Source organism: Grampus griseus (assembly GCF_964374135.1).
Source record: "Grampus griseus genome assembly, chromosome: 4".
In the NCBI taxonomy this organism is placed as follows: domain Eukaryota; kingdom Metazoa; phylum Chordata; class Mammalia; order Artiodactyla; family Delphinidae; genus Grampus; species Grampus griseus.
Window position 1 is genome coordinate 45,668,819 of NC_138997.1, and position 16,277 is coordinate 45,685,095.

Below are 16,277 nucleotides of genomic sequence, written 5' to 3' on the forward strand. Positions count from 1 at the left end.
GAGAAGACTGGAAGCATATTTAGTTTCCTTTGAGCTGCCAATTTCATATAGCTGACAACATGAATTACATTACATAAAATCTATTCATTATTCTAGCCATTCAAGAGCAACTTGAGGTTTAAGGCAGACTAATGGTTGTCACATGAAGCTACTGCTTGTCAGTCTTCAGTGAACTCAAGCAAAAAACAAGGAAATTGGGAACGGACAACATAGGGAGTCAAAGAATATTCATACTGTGGGGAAACTGCTCCAAAAGAAAAGAAGCTTCTTGTATTGAATTTGGCAGTGGTACAAGTTACACCAGGAAACTGCATTTCTGTGTTGAAAAGTTATTGTGTTATTTTGGGGTTGGGATGGGCTGGAAATCATTTTACTGCTTATTTAGGTGCCAAACTTCATACCATTGACAGGTTATACTGTCAAATATTCTGGACTTCAAAATATGTTGTTCATTTTTCTTCTTGTGTTATGTTTATAGAATGAATTGAGAAAGAAAATAAGCAACATAAATAAAATTCTTGAAAAGAACCTATGCACAGAGGCCCCCCACAAAAATCAGACAGAAAAAAAAAATCTTCTGTCTGTTCTGCTCATGGGGCCCCATTTTCCTTAACCACTAAGCTACATAACCTACAGAATAAAAGAACCCAAAGAACAAAAGAGAAACTGGATTCTCCTCTCAGAGGGGAGGGGAAAGTCTCTTGGTGCTTGACTGATACAGAAAAAAAGAAATAAGGATGAAAACAGTGAGACTTATCAACGAATTCAATGGAGAAAAAAGAGAAAGGCAAGCCCATCCGCAAGAGGGCAGAAGATGAAAGAGAGAATTGCAAAACATCATATCTAGGAATGAATTTCTCCTTTACTTAGCACCCAAGAAAATATTAGGTCTAAGAAAGTATGGGATTCCTCCTGCTTGAATTTCAGAGCAGAGTAGAAAGAGATCTATTGTACATTAGATTTTAGGTTCTAGCTTTCACTTAGCAAGCATCCTCTAAATGGTGGTTATCTTGGCTTGGGTTTCCCCAAGCAGACTCTGAGACGAGAATTCAAATGCAAGGAGTTTCACTGGGAAGTAAAGAAAACTGAGAGGGAAGTGGGCAAAGGAGGCAGGGAAAGGAAGGCAGTCACATTATCAAGCCAGCTACAACCGTGGGCAGCTCCAGGAGCTAGTGGAAAACATGCACCTCACTGTTATCCCATCCAACGGATGAGGGAGTTGGACTGGTCACCTTCCGACTTCACTCAGTCACGGGTGGAGGGCTGCTCCCAGAGTCATTAACCAAAGGGGAGGCAAAAGAAAGTTCATAAGTGAAGAAATGCAGATGCTGACAGTTGGAAGTCAAGCCTCTGTGCACAGCAGCGAAAGGTGAGGGAATGTGGGTGTGGCCATGCCTGGGTCAGCTTCAAGTGGTATAAAAACAACCAGGGAACAAACACCTCCCTCTTTGGGTGCAGGGACCTTGTTTGCTGTTGTTTCCCAATTCTGTCGTATTTTAGGCATTCAGTAAATAATGTGTTAACTAAATGTGTTAGTGAATGCATGAAATAGCTTTAAATCCTGGCTCCATCATTTGTGAAAAACCTCTTTGCTCATACATAAAAACAAACCTTGGGACTTCCCTGGTGGTGCAGTGGTTAAGAATCCGCCTGCCAATGCAGGGGATGCGGGTTAGAGCCCTGGTCCAGGAAGATCCCACGTGCCATGGAGCAACTAAGCCCCTGCGCCACAACTACTGAGCCTGCGCTCTAGAGCCCACGAGCCACAACTACTGAAGCCCATATGCTTAGAGCCCGTGCTCTGCAACAAGAGAAGCCACCGCAATGGGAAGCCTGTGCACCACACACAAGAGTAGCCCCAGCTCGCTACAACTAGAGAAAGCCCGTGCGCAGCAACGAAGACCCAATGCAGCCAAAGATAAATAAATAAAAATAAATAAATTTTTAAAAGACCTCATTCTACAAAATAATAAATGACATAACCTAAGATAGCACCTGACCCACAGCGGGAACTGAGTAAATGTAGTTATTATGTATCGATTTCCTTCTTTCTGCCATGCAGTCCTCCCTCCTTTATTTTGCTTTTCTCTCATAGAAAGGAAAGGTGGCTGTAGCATTTGATAGTGCCCTAGTTCAGAAATTTGAGAAATTTGCAATGTATCTTGACCCAGTGGAAGGGCCCACACCAACGGTTTCTTCTTAAAGGTCAAATTCATTGACTTACATATGTAGGGGAAGCTGTGATAGCAGTTCTTTCAAGAGAGGGCCAACACTTATTTAATTGTAAGTTTTGAGCCAAGAGCACCACTATGCAACTACGAATGCAATCCTGAAGAATGACACTAATTCTTTTAACCTGCCTGCTGCTTATATTGAGGTCAATGGATGACTTTTTTTTTTTGACCTGATGCTCATCAGTAATTACTCCAAAGTGAAAATATGAAAAAAAAATCAAGGACTAATATGAAAGTGTCAGGTATTTTCTGCCTTCTTATTCCCCAAATTCACTCACTCTCATACTCTTTTAATGTTTTATCTCAACACTAAACATGTGTATTTCTTTCTAGAACCCAGCCAGATCTCAGGTCTGAATTCCAATAGCTCATTTCCCAGTTTCCATGAAACAAGGCCTGAAAAATGTGAACTTCTCAGAGGACTGCACACAAGAAGATAAAAGCTTAAATTACACCCGTACAACTTCCTCCATTAAAATTTATAACTTTTCAAAGGAAAAGAGTAAGTCAATTAGTTCTAGAAATCCAATCTTTCTTCTTACCTTCCAACAAATGTGTGGCTCAGGATCTAATTTAATACCCAAAGTGCTAGGCACTTAGTCCAACTAACCTGAAGAGTGCTTATTCCACTTAACTTGCCTGTGTTTTGAGATCGGTTTAAAATGTTGACATCTTTAGAGTTCTAGGATCTGTCTAAACTACATTTCCAGGAGCCAAGTAAAGGTGAGGGTTGAGGCCACTTGATGGACACTCCTCCATGAAAGAACATTTGTTGTGCTGCTGAGCTTATAACCAGGTCTCTTCACCAAGTTGGGGGGCATGAACTTGAAGCCTCTCAGAAAATCAGTCCTCTACCAGTTTGAAACTCAAGTCTGACTGTGATTCAAATGCAGGCTTTTTCATTGACCCTGCCTGGGGTCAAACCTTTATCTTTCCTTCCTTCACCCTTTGCAGCCTTTTCCTCCTCACTTTCCCTTTCAGTGCTATATTTTATCCTCAATGTTTCTGAAAAGCACAGTGGGTTAAATGAGATAGTGCATTAGTTTCCTATTGCTGCTGTAACGAACTACCACGGACTTGGTGGCTTCAAATAACAAAAATTTATCATCTGACAGCACTGGAGGTCAGAGTCCAAAATGGGGTTTATTGGACTAAAATAAGATTTCAGCTGAGTTGTGTTCTTTTTAGAAGCTCCAGAGGGGAGTCTTTTCCTTGCCTTTTCCAGCATCTCGAGGTCACCTGCATTCCTTGGCTTGGGCCCTACATCATTCTGACATCTGCTTCCATCTCTCTCCTCTCCAACTAGTCTGATCACTATATAAACTGGATCCAGCCCCTGTTAGCTTTAAACTGGTTAGTGTTCATTTAGTCAATTAGTGTTTCTCCTGGGGTAACAGGCTTGATTTGAGGGTTAAGGTTTTATCATGGCTTAACGATGTGATGGAGTGTATCCAGCCCAAGAGGTAAGCCCTAGGGTTTAGGTTAGTGAGAGGGGGAAGTTTAAGTCAATTGAGGAGACAAGGGCGTGATAGAAAAGCAAAGGCAAAGATGATGACTGTGCATGGAGATGAAAACACAATATCTCAGCTGAAAAACAACAATCAGAGAGGTCAAATGAGACCAAGGTTAGAACCTGACAGAAATAAAAGATAGCAGGAAGCAGAGCCTGGGAAAGTGGGAGGAGTCCAGTTTAATTCTTGAGGTTGATATCTCAGTCACACCCCTCATTTCATGGTGCAAGTGACCTTCAAGATACCATTGAGCTGCCTGACTTTTCCACACAGTTCACACATCCCACTTCTTCCCCCAGAAATCGTGACATGGGCCGAAGTAGATGGAAGGATTCTTTGGAACTATAAAATGACAATGCAGTTTTTACTTTAAAAGGTATTTCTTAGGCTTAAAGTTTAAAAGGTCTTCGATCAGCCCCTAACTACTTTTATGACCTTAAGCAATCTTCCAGTTTCCTCATCTATAAAGTGGAATTAATAATAGAATCCGTACCTCACAGAGTTTCGTGACGCTTATGTGAACTAACATGCCAGTTACAGAGCAGGATCTCAGTAAAGTTAGTCATATTGCTACAACAAATCTTGTTGTCTTTAAGTGAAAAATAACCCAAGAGATCAACAGTTATGAGGTGGAGGGGGAGAACTTTCTCCCAACTAATTACAAAAAGAATATTTACTGTTTATTTATGCATAATTCCATAAATCACAATGAATTTTGACAGTTTTCTTTTGGAAGGCTCTGTCTTGTTGTACACCCAGGAAGTGCCTTAGAAATGTATGAGGGAGAGGAGAGACTGGCTTTAAGAGTCAGCATAGGGACTTCCCTGGTGGTCCAGTGGTAAAGAATCCGCCTTCCAATGCAGGGGACATGGGTTCGATCCCTGGTCAGGGAACTAAGATCCCACATGCTGTGGGGCAACTAAGCCCGTGTACCACAACTACTTAGCCTGCAAGCCTCAGCTAGAGAAGAGAAAAACCAGCACATCACAACTAGAGAGAAGCCAATGCACTGCAACAGAAGATCCCACGTTCCGCAACTAAGACCCGACGGAGCCAAAAAAAAAAAAAAAAGTCAGCACAAAAAAATCACCCAGAGTTTAATTACATGCAATTGGCCCATCCCACCATAAGTAGAGAAAGAATTGTGGTGTGATGTACCCTTCCTCACACCCTGCATTTAAGTTCAGTCCAAGGTCCTTTCTACAACCTACAAGGTCCTGTCTGATCTGACCCCTGCCCCCCTTTGCATTCGATGTCATACTGCTCTCTCTCCTGCCTACTGCTATATGCTGAAAATGTGTCCTTCCCAAAATTCATATGTTGAAACCTATACCCCCAGCGTGATGGTATTTGGAGGTGGGGTCTTTGGGTGGTGATTAGGTCATGAGGGTGGAGCCCTCGTTAATGGGATCTGTGCCCTTATAAACGAGACCTCACAGAGCTCCCTTGCCCCTTCTACCATACGAGGACACAGGGAGAAGATGACATCTATGGACCAGGAAGTGGGCCCTCACGAGATATTGAATCTGCCAGTGCCTTGATCTTGGACTTCCCAGCCTCCAGAACTGAGAAATAAATTTCTGTTTATAAGTCACTCAGTCTATGGTATTCTGTTATAGCAGTCCAAACAGATACCTAATATACTGCAAAAACATCTTTCTTCATATTTCTGAAACATTCCAAGACCTTCCTACATCAGCCTAACTTATAAACCTCTTTTATATCTGATTTCTTATTTCTTATCCATCAGGTCTTAGCTCAGAAGTCATCTTATCGGAAAACTCTTCTCTAATCATCCTACTTAACGTAAACCCTGCTCCCCATACCTCTACCTAACCGATACTACCATTCTGGAACTCATCATTTTTTTTTCGTAATAACCCTGAAATTACCATATACAAACATATTTTCCACCAGTCTATTTCTACTGAACTATGAGCTCCATAAGGGCAGGGAATTATCTGTTCAGGTAGCAACTATTGGCCATGATACGGAAAATTAGCCAAGTATCATCTTTGTTATGTGAGTTGCTAATGTCTGTTTGGTACCTACTACTCTCCCACCAGTCCATAACATCATGTCATAACTAAACTTCGGATGTGTTTTGCATTTCAAAGCATTATTATATAGTTTAATCCCTTGGATACTTATAACAACTCCATTGGGTGAGAATGTTCCATTTTTATAGATGAGGACACAGATTCAGGAAAGCTAAGTTACTTGCCCACAGTCACACAGCCAGTTAAGACTATGGTAGAGATGAAATTTGTTTATTTTCACTCCAAGCCTTAGAGTGTCTGGGATGTGTATTTTGCTACACTAGACAGCTTTGCCTAAAATGAAAAGAAAAAAGATAACATAGAAATTACAACCCCAGGGACTTCCCTGGTGGCGCAGTGGATAAGACTCCACACTCCAGCTGTGACAAAGTGAGAGAGTGGCATGGACATATATACACTACCAAACATAAAATAGCTAGCTAGTGGGAAGCAGCCGCATAGCACAGGGAGATCAGCTTGGTGCTTTGTGACTGCCTGGAGGGGTGGGATAGGGAGGTTGGGAGGGAGGAATACGCGAGAGGGAAGAGATGTGGGAACATATGTACATGTATAACCGATTCACTTTGTTATGAAGCAGAAACTAACACACCATTGTAAAGCAATTATACTCCAATAAAGATGCTAAAAAAAAAAAAAAAAAAGACTCCACACTCCTAATGCAGGGGGCCTGGGTTTGATCCAGGTTTGGTCAGGGAACTAGATTCCACGTGCATGCCGCAACCAAGAGTTCACATGCCACAAATAAGGAGCCCATGTGCCGCAACTAAGGAGCTGGCGATCCACAACTAAAGAGCCTGCCTGCCGCAACTAAGACCTGGTACAACCAAATAAATAAATAAATAAATATTTAAAAAAAAAAAAAAAGCATTACTAAAAAAAAAGGAAATAAGACATATATTTTTTAAAAAAAGAAATTACAACGCTATATCAATACAGACATACCAAAGGGCATTAAATATAACGGCTTTAGTTAGATCTTATAAATCTCTAAGGTAAAATGCAGTTCAAGATGGAGAAGGCTATAATGAATAGATGCATGAATAGCTGAGGAATGAAAAAATGCAGTTGATTTAGAAAAGCCTCCTCTGAAGGCAGGAAAGAACTGTCACTTCCATTCTACAGACCGAGCCACACAAGTTCTCTTTTGTGGAGATAGTCATTAGAAGAGGGGAAGAAACAGTGCTTAGATTTAGCAGAGAGTCTTTGCCTTGTTTCGTTTCATTTTGTTGAGAAGGGCCCAGGTTGTCAGAGCATAAAAGATGGATGGACTCCTGAGATGGACCGAGTGGGAAAACAGTGACTCTGCAGCTCTTTGGATCAAGATGTTTGCTGTTTGGAAGTACATCAAAGGGAGAGACGTGGACGATTCTGTCTGTGGGTTACTTAAGATCCAGAACGTCCTTTAGGGTTTTGTTTTTTTCAAAGATTGATAGAAAGTCTCGCATTATGTGTCTCCAATCACATTGTGGGTTCACTAAAATGAGACAGACAAATATATCTTAAATTGTGTTCCCTACATAAGAGGCAGTGCCTCGGGAATCTATTACCTTTAAAAGAAAGCAGAGTTCTTACAAATGCTAAGAGCCATCTGGTACATCACCTCAGCATGCTGCTTGAATAAAAGTTAGTTCCAACAACATTGATAGGATCACAAACTTAGTTTTTATCTAAAAACACATAACCTTTAAGCAAAGTTTACATAGTTTCAAAAAGTTAAATCAAAAACACAAATTTTCTTTTCTTCCCCAATCAATTCAACAGACATTTACCAAATATTATATACGTGCAAGACATCATTAAATTGAAAATCAAACTCAACCTACTTACCTTAATTTTTTAAGCAGGGTTTTCTAGTATATACTACCCTCATCATCTTTCTAACAAAGACTTTAAAGAAGATCCCCTTTAATATTTCATTTGTCTCCCTCTTCATTAATACATCATTTTTATCATTGTTATGCATAGTTTAAGCATTGTGGATAAGAGAAAGTAAAGAAGGAAGAAAAGGAGGGAGGGAGGAAAGAAAGGCCCTCAGCTTCCAGAAGTTAGCAGCCTAACAGGGAGCTAGGAAAAGTATGAATGGCACAAGCAGAAAGCAATTAATTATTCTCTCACTAGCTGAGCTTTGCATGCACACAGACACACAGACACACACACACACACACACACACACACACACAGTTTGCTACGGCAGAAACCATCTTGGCAAATAACTGAACTTTATTGTATCTCAGTTTTCTCTCTGTATAATGAGGAAGTTGGATTAGATGATTGCTGAGATTCTTTATAGCTCTAACCTCCGATAGGTCATTCAACATTTATTGAGCATTTGTTGTGTGTGAAATGGGAAGTATTTCACTAGGAGAAACGGGATATACAGCCTGAGTAAAACTCATTTGGCTTTAAAGTGATTATCATTTATTGGCCAAATGCAAACAACTACCTGTACTAGAAGATGGCACGAATAAAGGTGCTGGGAACATGAGAAGAAGGAAGACTTGATGCAAATGCAGGACGGAAGGGGATGGAAAAATGAGGGACCAAACTTATTAGTTTAAGGACAGCAGACAGATGAGGCTACCCTAGTATGAAGGGCAAGTGATATTAAAGGAAAGAGCAAGAAAGGTAGGGAGAGAACCTCAGAAAGGACTGGCTATTTTAAAAGGTCAATAACAAGCTGATCTAGCTGGGTTCTTGGAAGGAGATGAAAAAGATGACTTTGGGATGAGCTAAACCAAACAGCCCAAGGTCTTGGGAAACGGCCTAAAAGTCAATTTCACATTGAACTCAGAAACCGGCTACCATAAACTCATAAAAGGATCCTTGTTTTAGTGCAGAAGAAATGGGTCAAGAGAGATTGTATGGCTGACGTTGGCGTGTTGAAACTGAGGATCGCTAAGGAAGCTAGAATGTTGTAATGTGCTCAGTGTGGACAGATGGATGCAGAAAATCCAGAAATGAAGAAATCTCAACATGGTCATCCAGACGACTTAAGTATGCTCCAAAGGAGTCATTTCCTAACCTACGGGCTGTTTCTATTTCCAAGGCTTCTCACAATGTAGCAAAGCAGTTCATTTCATCTTGAAAGGGCAGGTTGATTGGGATGTTCTGGATGATTCTCTCCAGAGGAGGAATTGTGAAGAGGATTCAGGGATTATCTCATATCACTGAGGCTAGAAAAACCCAATGAGAGAATCCACTTTAAAATCTGAGTAGTGTCAGCCACCAGGAAGACAGGGGGCATAAGTTTGAGGTTAGCCTCTGATGTCATCTAGCTAACACACCCCCTTACAGATAAAGAATGGAAAGATGGGGTTGGGATAGGGGTGGTGAGCCAAGCCTTGGCAGGGGAAGGCTGAGATTTAGATCGACAGGAAGAGGATGATGGTGTTATAGGTGGTAGAAGCAGATTCAGAAAAGGAGGGGTAATGGCGTGGAAGATGGAACCAACAGGATTTACTAGTGAGATGACACAGAAGACAGTCTAGCCAGAGCAGAGATACCTCCCAGGCAGGTAGGAATCAGGAGCATTGATGACATAAGAGACAATGGCTGATCTTCAATTCTGAAGCCCAGGATTTTTTTTTTTTAACACACATGAGAAAAAGCCTTTATTTTTTTTCTACAAAGGACATCAGAGGCTAAAAACACAGGACCCGGAGACCAGGTGTGGAGCACTAAGACTCCTGTTGTAGCCAGTACTTCTTGGATACATTGTCTCCAACCCAGCCCTCTGACACATACAATTTTGGGGGGCAAGTGCAATCATTTCCAACAACAGGGCCATTCAGAAACACTTCATTTATCCAAAAGCTCTTCAGAGAGGACCTCTGCTTGACTGCTTCAAGGAGCTGTCTGCCAGTGACAGCTTTTCTGTGGTTGTCAAAGGATGGTCTAGTTGCCTCCAGGCTAATCTGTTCCAGTCGCCAATCCTCCAGAGAGACCAGAGCATCCAAGACCCAGGAGCACCCACTGAAGTCTGGGTGGGTTTGCTTTAGGATTTCCCCCATATAACTAAAATAAGCCTCACTTTTCCTCCTCTTCTTCCCAAGGGCTGAACTGGTACACTCATACTTCTTTGTGGCTAGACTATACATTTTAGTCTTCTTCCTAGGGAAGACCATGTAAGCACATGAAGTACACGTGGAGGTTTAAATCCTTTGAAGTGCACAAAAAAGGTGCCTCTCCAGGTGGAGACGCCACAACAATACTTACTAAGAAATGGTAAGTGGCCCCTCCTTTTATGGGTCTTGAACTACTTACAGGAGTTCCTGTACCTATTTTAGGGGACCTTTATAGGACTAAGATTTTTTTTTTAACCTCTTTATTGGAGTATAATGGCTTTACAATGTTGTGTTAGTTTCTGCTGTATAACAAAGTGAATCAGCTATATGTCTACATATATCCCCATATCCCCTCCCTCTTGCATCTCCCTCCAACCCTCCCTATCCCACCCCTCTAGGTAGTCACACAGCACTGAGCCGATCTCCCTGTGCTATGCAGCTGCTTCCCACTAGCTATCTATTTTACATTTGCTAGTGTATATATGTCCATGCCACTCTCTCACTTCATCCCACCTTACCCCTCCCCCTCCCCGTGTCCTCAAATCCATTCTCTGCATCTGTGTCTTTATTCCCGTCCTGCCCCTAGGTTTGGCAGAACCAGTTTTTTTTTTTAGATTCCATATATATGTGTTAGCATATGGTGTTTGTTTTTCTCTTTCTGACTTACTTCACTCTGTATGACAGACTCTAGGTCTATCCACCTCACTACAAATAACTCAATTTCATTTCTTTTTATGGCTGAGTAATATTCCATTGTATATATGTGCCACATCTTCTTTATCCATTCACCTGTTGATGGACACTTAGGTTGCTTCCATGTATAGGACTAAGATTTTTTTTTTTGGCCACACTGTGCAGCATGCAGGATTTTAATTCCCCAGCCAGGGATCGAACCCAGGTTCCCTGCATTGGGAGCGTGGAGTCTTAACCATTGGACCACCAAGGAAATCCCAAGGACTAAGATTTTTTAAAATTGTTTTCTCTAATAAATTTTAAAACATATATACCAAAAGATTAATCCCATATTCTACCCAGATCATAGCTCTAGAAACTAGACTGAGACAAATATTTGGTAGGCAACAGTGACTGAACGGCAGAGTATGTCAAGCGCGTGGACTCTGGAGAACCAGGATGCCTGCATTCAAATTCCACCTCTAGCAATTTCTACCAGCCATGAGAGCTTCAGAAAGCTGCTCAAATTCTGTGTCTTGCTTTCTCATGTATAAAACTGGCATCATAATATTACCTTCCTCATGGAGTTGTGGAAATTAAAAGGGTTAACACACATGGATCTCTTCGAATAGAGATCAGCACCCAGTAAGCACTTAGTAAGTGCCAGTATTTACTGGTGGTCGTTACTGGTTGTTGTTTGTTGTTGTTCTAGTTGTTATTTGATTATGAATCCTAGGGGCAGGTGCATCCCCACAGCAGGTGGAACCACTTTTCTCAGCCACAATGCGGAGTGAGTCATAATAAAATCATGCTGCCAGCTTCCTGAACTATTGAAATCCTTGAGCTTCTACATACAATCCCTATTTTTTTAAAAAAAGTTACCCTTTCTTTTTGAAGTTTACAGATTACAGAGGCTCTTTCCTCAACTCCACCTTTCCTTTTCAAGGACATTAAAACCCAAAGAAAGGGATTTGGAAGTGATTTCTTTTACTGCCACATTTTTGTAGCTCCTTTTTCCCCATTCATTCTCCCACCTCATTTGTACCTAAAGAAAAATGCTACTTCATTCATTATACTGTCACACCTGGCAGCTTATAACTGCTTTGTATAAATGTACCTGCCTTTCATATCAAAGACTTAATGTGTACTATCCCTTCCCTTCACTTACAATGGGGGTCACCCTACATTAGGGGAATAGTGAACATTTGGTGAGCAGCATATGAGCTAATGGGCACTTTCTTCATAGTCCTAGGAAAAAGGTCTTGGATACACACAATCAGCCTCTAAACTTAACTTTTGTCTCATCCTTGGTATTATCTTAATTACGCGCACTTTCATCAATGTTCAAACTCCCTGTTGGTTGGCAAAATAAAGCCCTCTCCTCCCAAAGACATCCACGTTCTAATCCCTGGAACCTGTGAATATGTCAGATTACATGGCAAAGGGGAATTAAGGCTACAGACAGAATTAAGGTCATTACTCAACTGATCTTAAAATAGGGATATTATCCTGGTGGGCCCAATGTAATCCCAAGGGTACTTCAAATTGGAAGAGGGAGGCAGAAGTTAGAGATCAGAGTGATGCAATGTGAGGACTCAACCTGCCATTGCTGGCTTTGAAGATGGAGGAATGGGGCCATGAGCCAAGGAATGCGGGTCGCTTCTAGAAGTTGGAAAGGGCAGGGAAACAGAGCCTCCCCTATAGCCTCCAAAAAGGAACACAGCCTTGTTGACATACTAATTTTAGCCCAGTGAGACCTGTGTTAGACTTCTGACCTACAGAACTGTAAGGTAATAAGTTTGTGTTGTTTAAGCCACTAAGTTTGTGGTAATTTTTATGGTAGCAATGGGAAACATACACATTCTATGTCTGGAGATCTGCCTGGCATCCTCATCTCATGGGACTCTGCATCCTTGCTTAGACTGCCTCCCTGCTCTGTTTTGTCTTTGCCTATTAATTCAATAGAAGTTATCGAGCACCTACCCTGTGCCAGGCTCTCTGCTAGATCTAGGAAATGCAAGATGAATAAGACATAGCCCATGCCTTTTCATTTACTCAACAAATATTTGTGTACCCGGGCCGAGTTAGATGTGGTAGAGATGAAAAGAAAATGGTCGCAGCCTTTCAAGAGGCTTTCAGACCGCTGAGAAGACAGTCAACATAAATTTAAAAATTATGATTTGGTGTAATAAATGCATGTTATTGGAGTGTAGAAGAGAGATCACCTAACCCAGCTTGATGAAGTCAGGAAAACTTCAGAGAGAGGAAGAAATGGCGCTTGGATGAATATGAGTTTGCCAGACAGGATGGGGAGAGAGATTCAAGAGCAATGTGGCACTTGAAATCTGGCTAGTGGATATGAGAAACAGAATTTAAAATTGTATTTCATTTTAGTTACTTTTTTAAAATATAAATTTATTTATTTATTTATTTTTGGTTGTGTTGGGTCTTTGTTGCTGCGTGTGGGCTTTCTCTAGTTGCGGCGAGCAGGGCCTACTCTTCGTGGCAGTGCATGGGCTTCTTATTGCGGTGGCTTCTCTTGTTGCGGAGAGTGGGGTCTAGGCGCGAGGGCTTCAGTAATTATGGCACACGGGCTCAGTAGTTGTGGCGCACGGGCTTAGTTGCTCTGCAGCATGTGGGATCTTCCAGGACCAGGGATAGAACCCGTGTCCCCTGCATCGGCAGGCGGATTCTTAACCACTGCGCCACCAGGTAAGTCCCATTTTAGTTACTTTTAATTGAAATGGAAATAGCCACGTGTGGCTGGTGGCTACCATATTGGACAGAGCAGATTACGCCAGATTATACCCTTGAAAGGAAGGAGATTGTCTTCTCTTTTCTTTCTTCCACTTCTTACGGACTGGAAAGCAGATGTTGGGGCAAGTCACCTTGGACCATGCAGACGGGGCATCAGGATGAAAGTAAGAAAGTAGAAGGCACGTGGGTCCCTGACCCCTTGCAGCCATCTTTCAGTGTGGCTTATGCTCAGATTGTCATGTGAGAGAGATAGAAATTCCTATATTGCTTAAGCTAATGCTATTTTGGATCTTTGTAGATCAGACAAATCTGTATCCTAATACAATGTCTCTTAGACTAATGAAAAGCAATAGTCATAATCTTTGCTAAGATTTTTTTTTTTTTTTGAGCTCTTTCTGTGTACCAGCCCCTATGTTAGCTGTTCTAAATACACGGTCTCATTTAATCCCCACACATTCCAATAAGGGAGATAATCGTTTACCCCCATTCTGCAGATAAAATGGAGCCTTGCAGAGTGGCTCATTAGTGGTAGGATTAGGCCTGTTTGACAGGAAACTGTATTCTAGTGGGCAGATACATAATATCTTAACATTAAAGACCAGGCAAATTGAATGTAAACCAGAGTTTTAAAATGCAGAGATAATATTTATGTCTGTGGCAGACATTCTCAACTGTCTACCCAGCACCCACTCCCTCCTTCTTCCTGAAAACAGAACCTCAATTTGTTCAAATAGTGGGCAGAGATTCCTTGACATCAGGAAGGCTGTTTCTATCACAGAACCCAGGAAAGAAGTCCTGACTGGTCTAAACTAGTCATGGTAGTCTCATTCCCCTTGGCCAATAATTGGTCTAAGGATAGGTATGTGGCACTGTTCTGGTCAACAAGATGTAAGCACAAGTTTGATAGGGAGGGTTCCAAACCAAAAGCCAAAACCAAAAGCCAAAACCAAAAGCCAAAACCCTGCCCAGAATGAAGATGCAATGCCGGAGATATGGCATCCATCTTGCAACCATGAAGACAAAAGTCTACATCGTAAAGAAGGCAGAGTGGAGAGCTAACTGAAGTTCTTGATGACATTATTGAACTGCTGCTCCTTGCCTGGACTCCAGACTTCTTGTAATATGAGAAAAACTAACCCCAGTTTACTTAGGTTTCTATCAGTCGGGTTTCCAGTTACTTATAGCTGGAAGTCTTCCTAACTGATACACATATATGTATACGTATCTTTTGTTTTCTTAGGAAAGACAAGGAAAAGTCACACGGCTTACAGTGCTATTCTGCACATTCTTGGCTGACGGCTGGAAAACAGTTCCCACTGGCTCACCCACAGTAAGCATCGTTTGTCTCTCTCAAAACACACATTTTGGTGGGATATGAAAAATAACCTTAACTAGGTAATAGAGCTCAGGCAAAATGCATATTTACCTCTTTCCCACTCTCCAACTGAAACTAAATTTCCCCTCAATTACAGATGTTTCTTGAGTAATGCTAAGGTGTGAAAAGCACTTATATTCTGTTATTTTAGACTGTTAATATTCTGAAATTTTAAAAGAAATCTCTGGGGACTTCCCTGGTGGTCCAGTGGGTAAGACCCTGCGCTCCCAAGGCAGGGGGCCCGGGTTCAATCCCTGGTCGCGGAACTAGATCCCGCATGCCTCAACTAACACCTGGCACGGCCAAAATAAATAAATAAATAATTAATTAATGAATTTTAAAAAAATTATTTAAAAAATAAAAAATCTCTGTAATCTTTCTTAACCTGTGAAGTTTTAGAGAAAAGCAGAAACACTAAACCTAATGCACAAAAAGGATTCATTCAATGGGTATACCTATCCACACCAAAGATATATGAAGAATTGAGGCATGTTGCAGGATGATGAAGGTTTAAAAATTGGCTTAAATACATAGATAAACAGAAGAGGCAGAAATGCTGTTTTGCCCTTGGATTATATTGAAAGCTGACTTAATTCTCCTGAGTGTGCAAAAAGCAATAAATAATATTTATGTAACCAATTATCCAGAGTTGCAAACCAATTGTAAAATATTTCGGAACGCTAGATACTTCCAGTTGAAAGGAGAAAGAACGGATAGTTTTCTAGCCATAAAGGCACTCATACACAAATATACACCATGCCACTACATTAACTATGCTGGTAATCTTTAATCAGATTCATAACTGAAAAGATCATGTGGTAGCTGGTTTTATACTATTTCATTCACAAAAAGAGATTATCCATTAAACAAGCACATTTTTCCCTGGGATTTCACGGAATAAATGCGCGAGACACATTTTTCTTTCAAACACCAAGCTATGTAAAATATTTCCCGATATAATCAGAAAGGTATGAAACAGCAAATTAAGCAATATCTGGGCAATCCTCGGCATTATTCTGTGTTCTTGACAGATCTGACAAAAGTAGAAAAAGCAATTTCAATAAAGACAATATTGGAAAAAGAAACATACCTTAGAGATGATTAATGGTTCTCCATGCTCCAGGCCACCTTTCAAAGTAAAACCCCAGGGAGCTCCTCCCTGCAGGAACACTTCCAGATAAACGTACCTTCCCCTGGGGGTCCTGTTAGGGTTTAGTGTGGCACTGGTCTCATCGAAGTTCTCTGTGGTCCTCATCATGCCAAACACATGATCCCTCAAGTTAAATTTTAAATGCCTGCAGCAGATTCAAGAAAGCGGTGCTTGTATAGCACATTATCCCATCCTTCATGATCCACGCTGGCCGAAAAAGAGGTTTTCAGGAACAAATTCTTTCAGATGTAAAGGGTTCTTCCGAGCTTCACTCCAAGATGCTGAGCCAGGAGGATTTTTCACTTCAACATTTCTGAATGTAAACTCTCCTCCTGGAATTCCCGGTTCTCACTGAAGCCCCCGAGTGGTGTATCTCTCTCTACTCTGTTCAAAAAGAAACTTCTTTCAATGTCACTCTCAAGACTGCCTTTATTTCACACACACCCACACCAAA

General features: G+C 41.3%; 1 protein-coding gene across 1 annotated transcript in view; it reads right to left on the reverse strand.

The window, feature by feature from the left end:
• SHROOM3 (shroom family member 3) overlaps positions 1 to 15,931 on the reverse strand; it is a gene marked incomplete at its 5' end in the record, with an annotated part of 314,440 nt that extends 298,509 nt beyond the window's left edge. Inside the window, one exon of the mRNA XM_082652664.1 lies at positions 15,764 to 15,931. Coding sequence (XP_082508790.1) covers positions 15,764 to 15,931 — 168 coding nt within the window. The remainder of the gene's footprint in view (positions 1 to 15,763) is intronic.
• Positions 15,932 to 16,277: the final 346 nt, after the last annotated feature.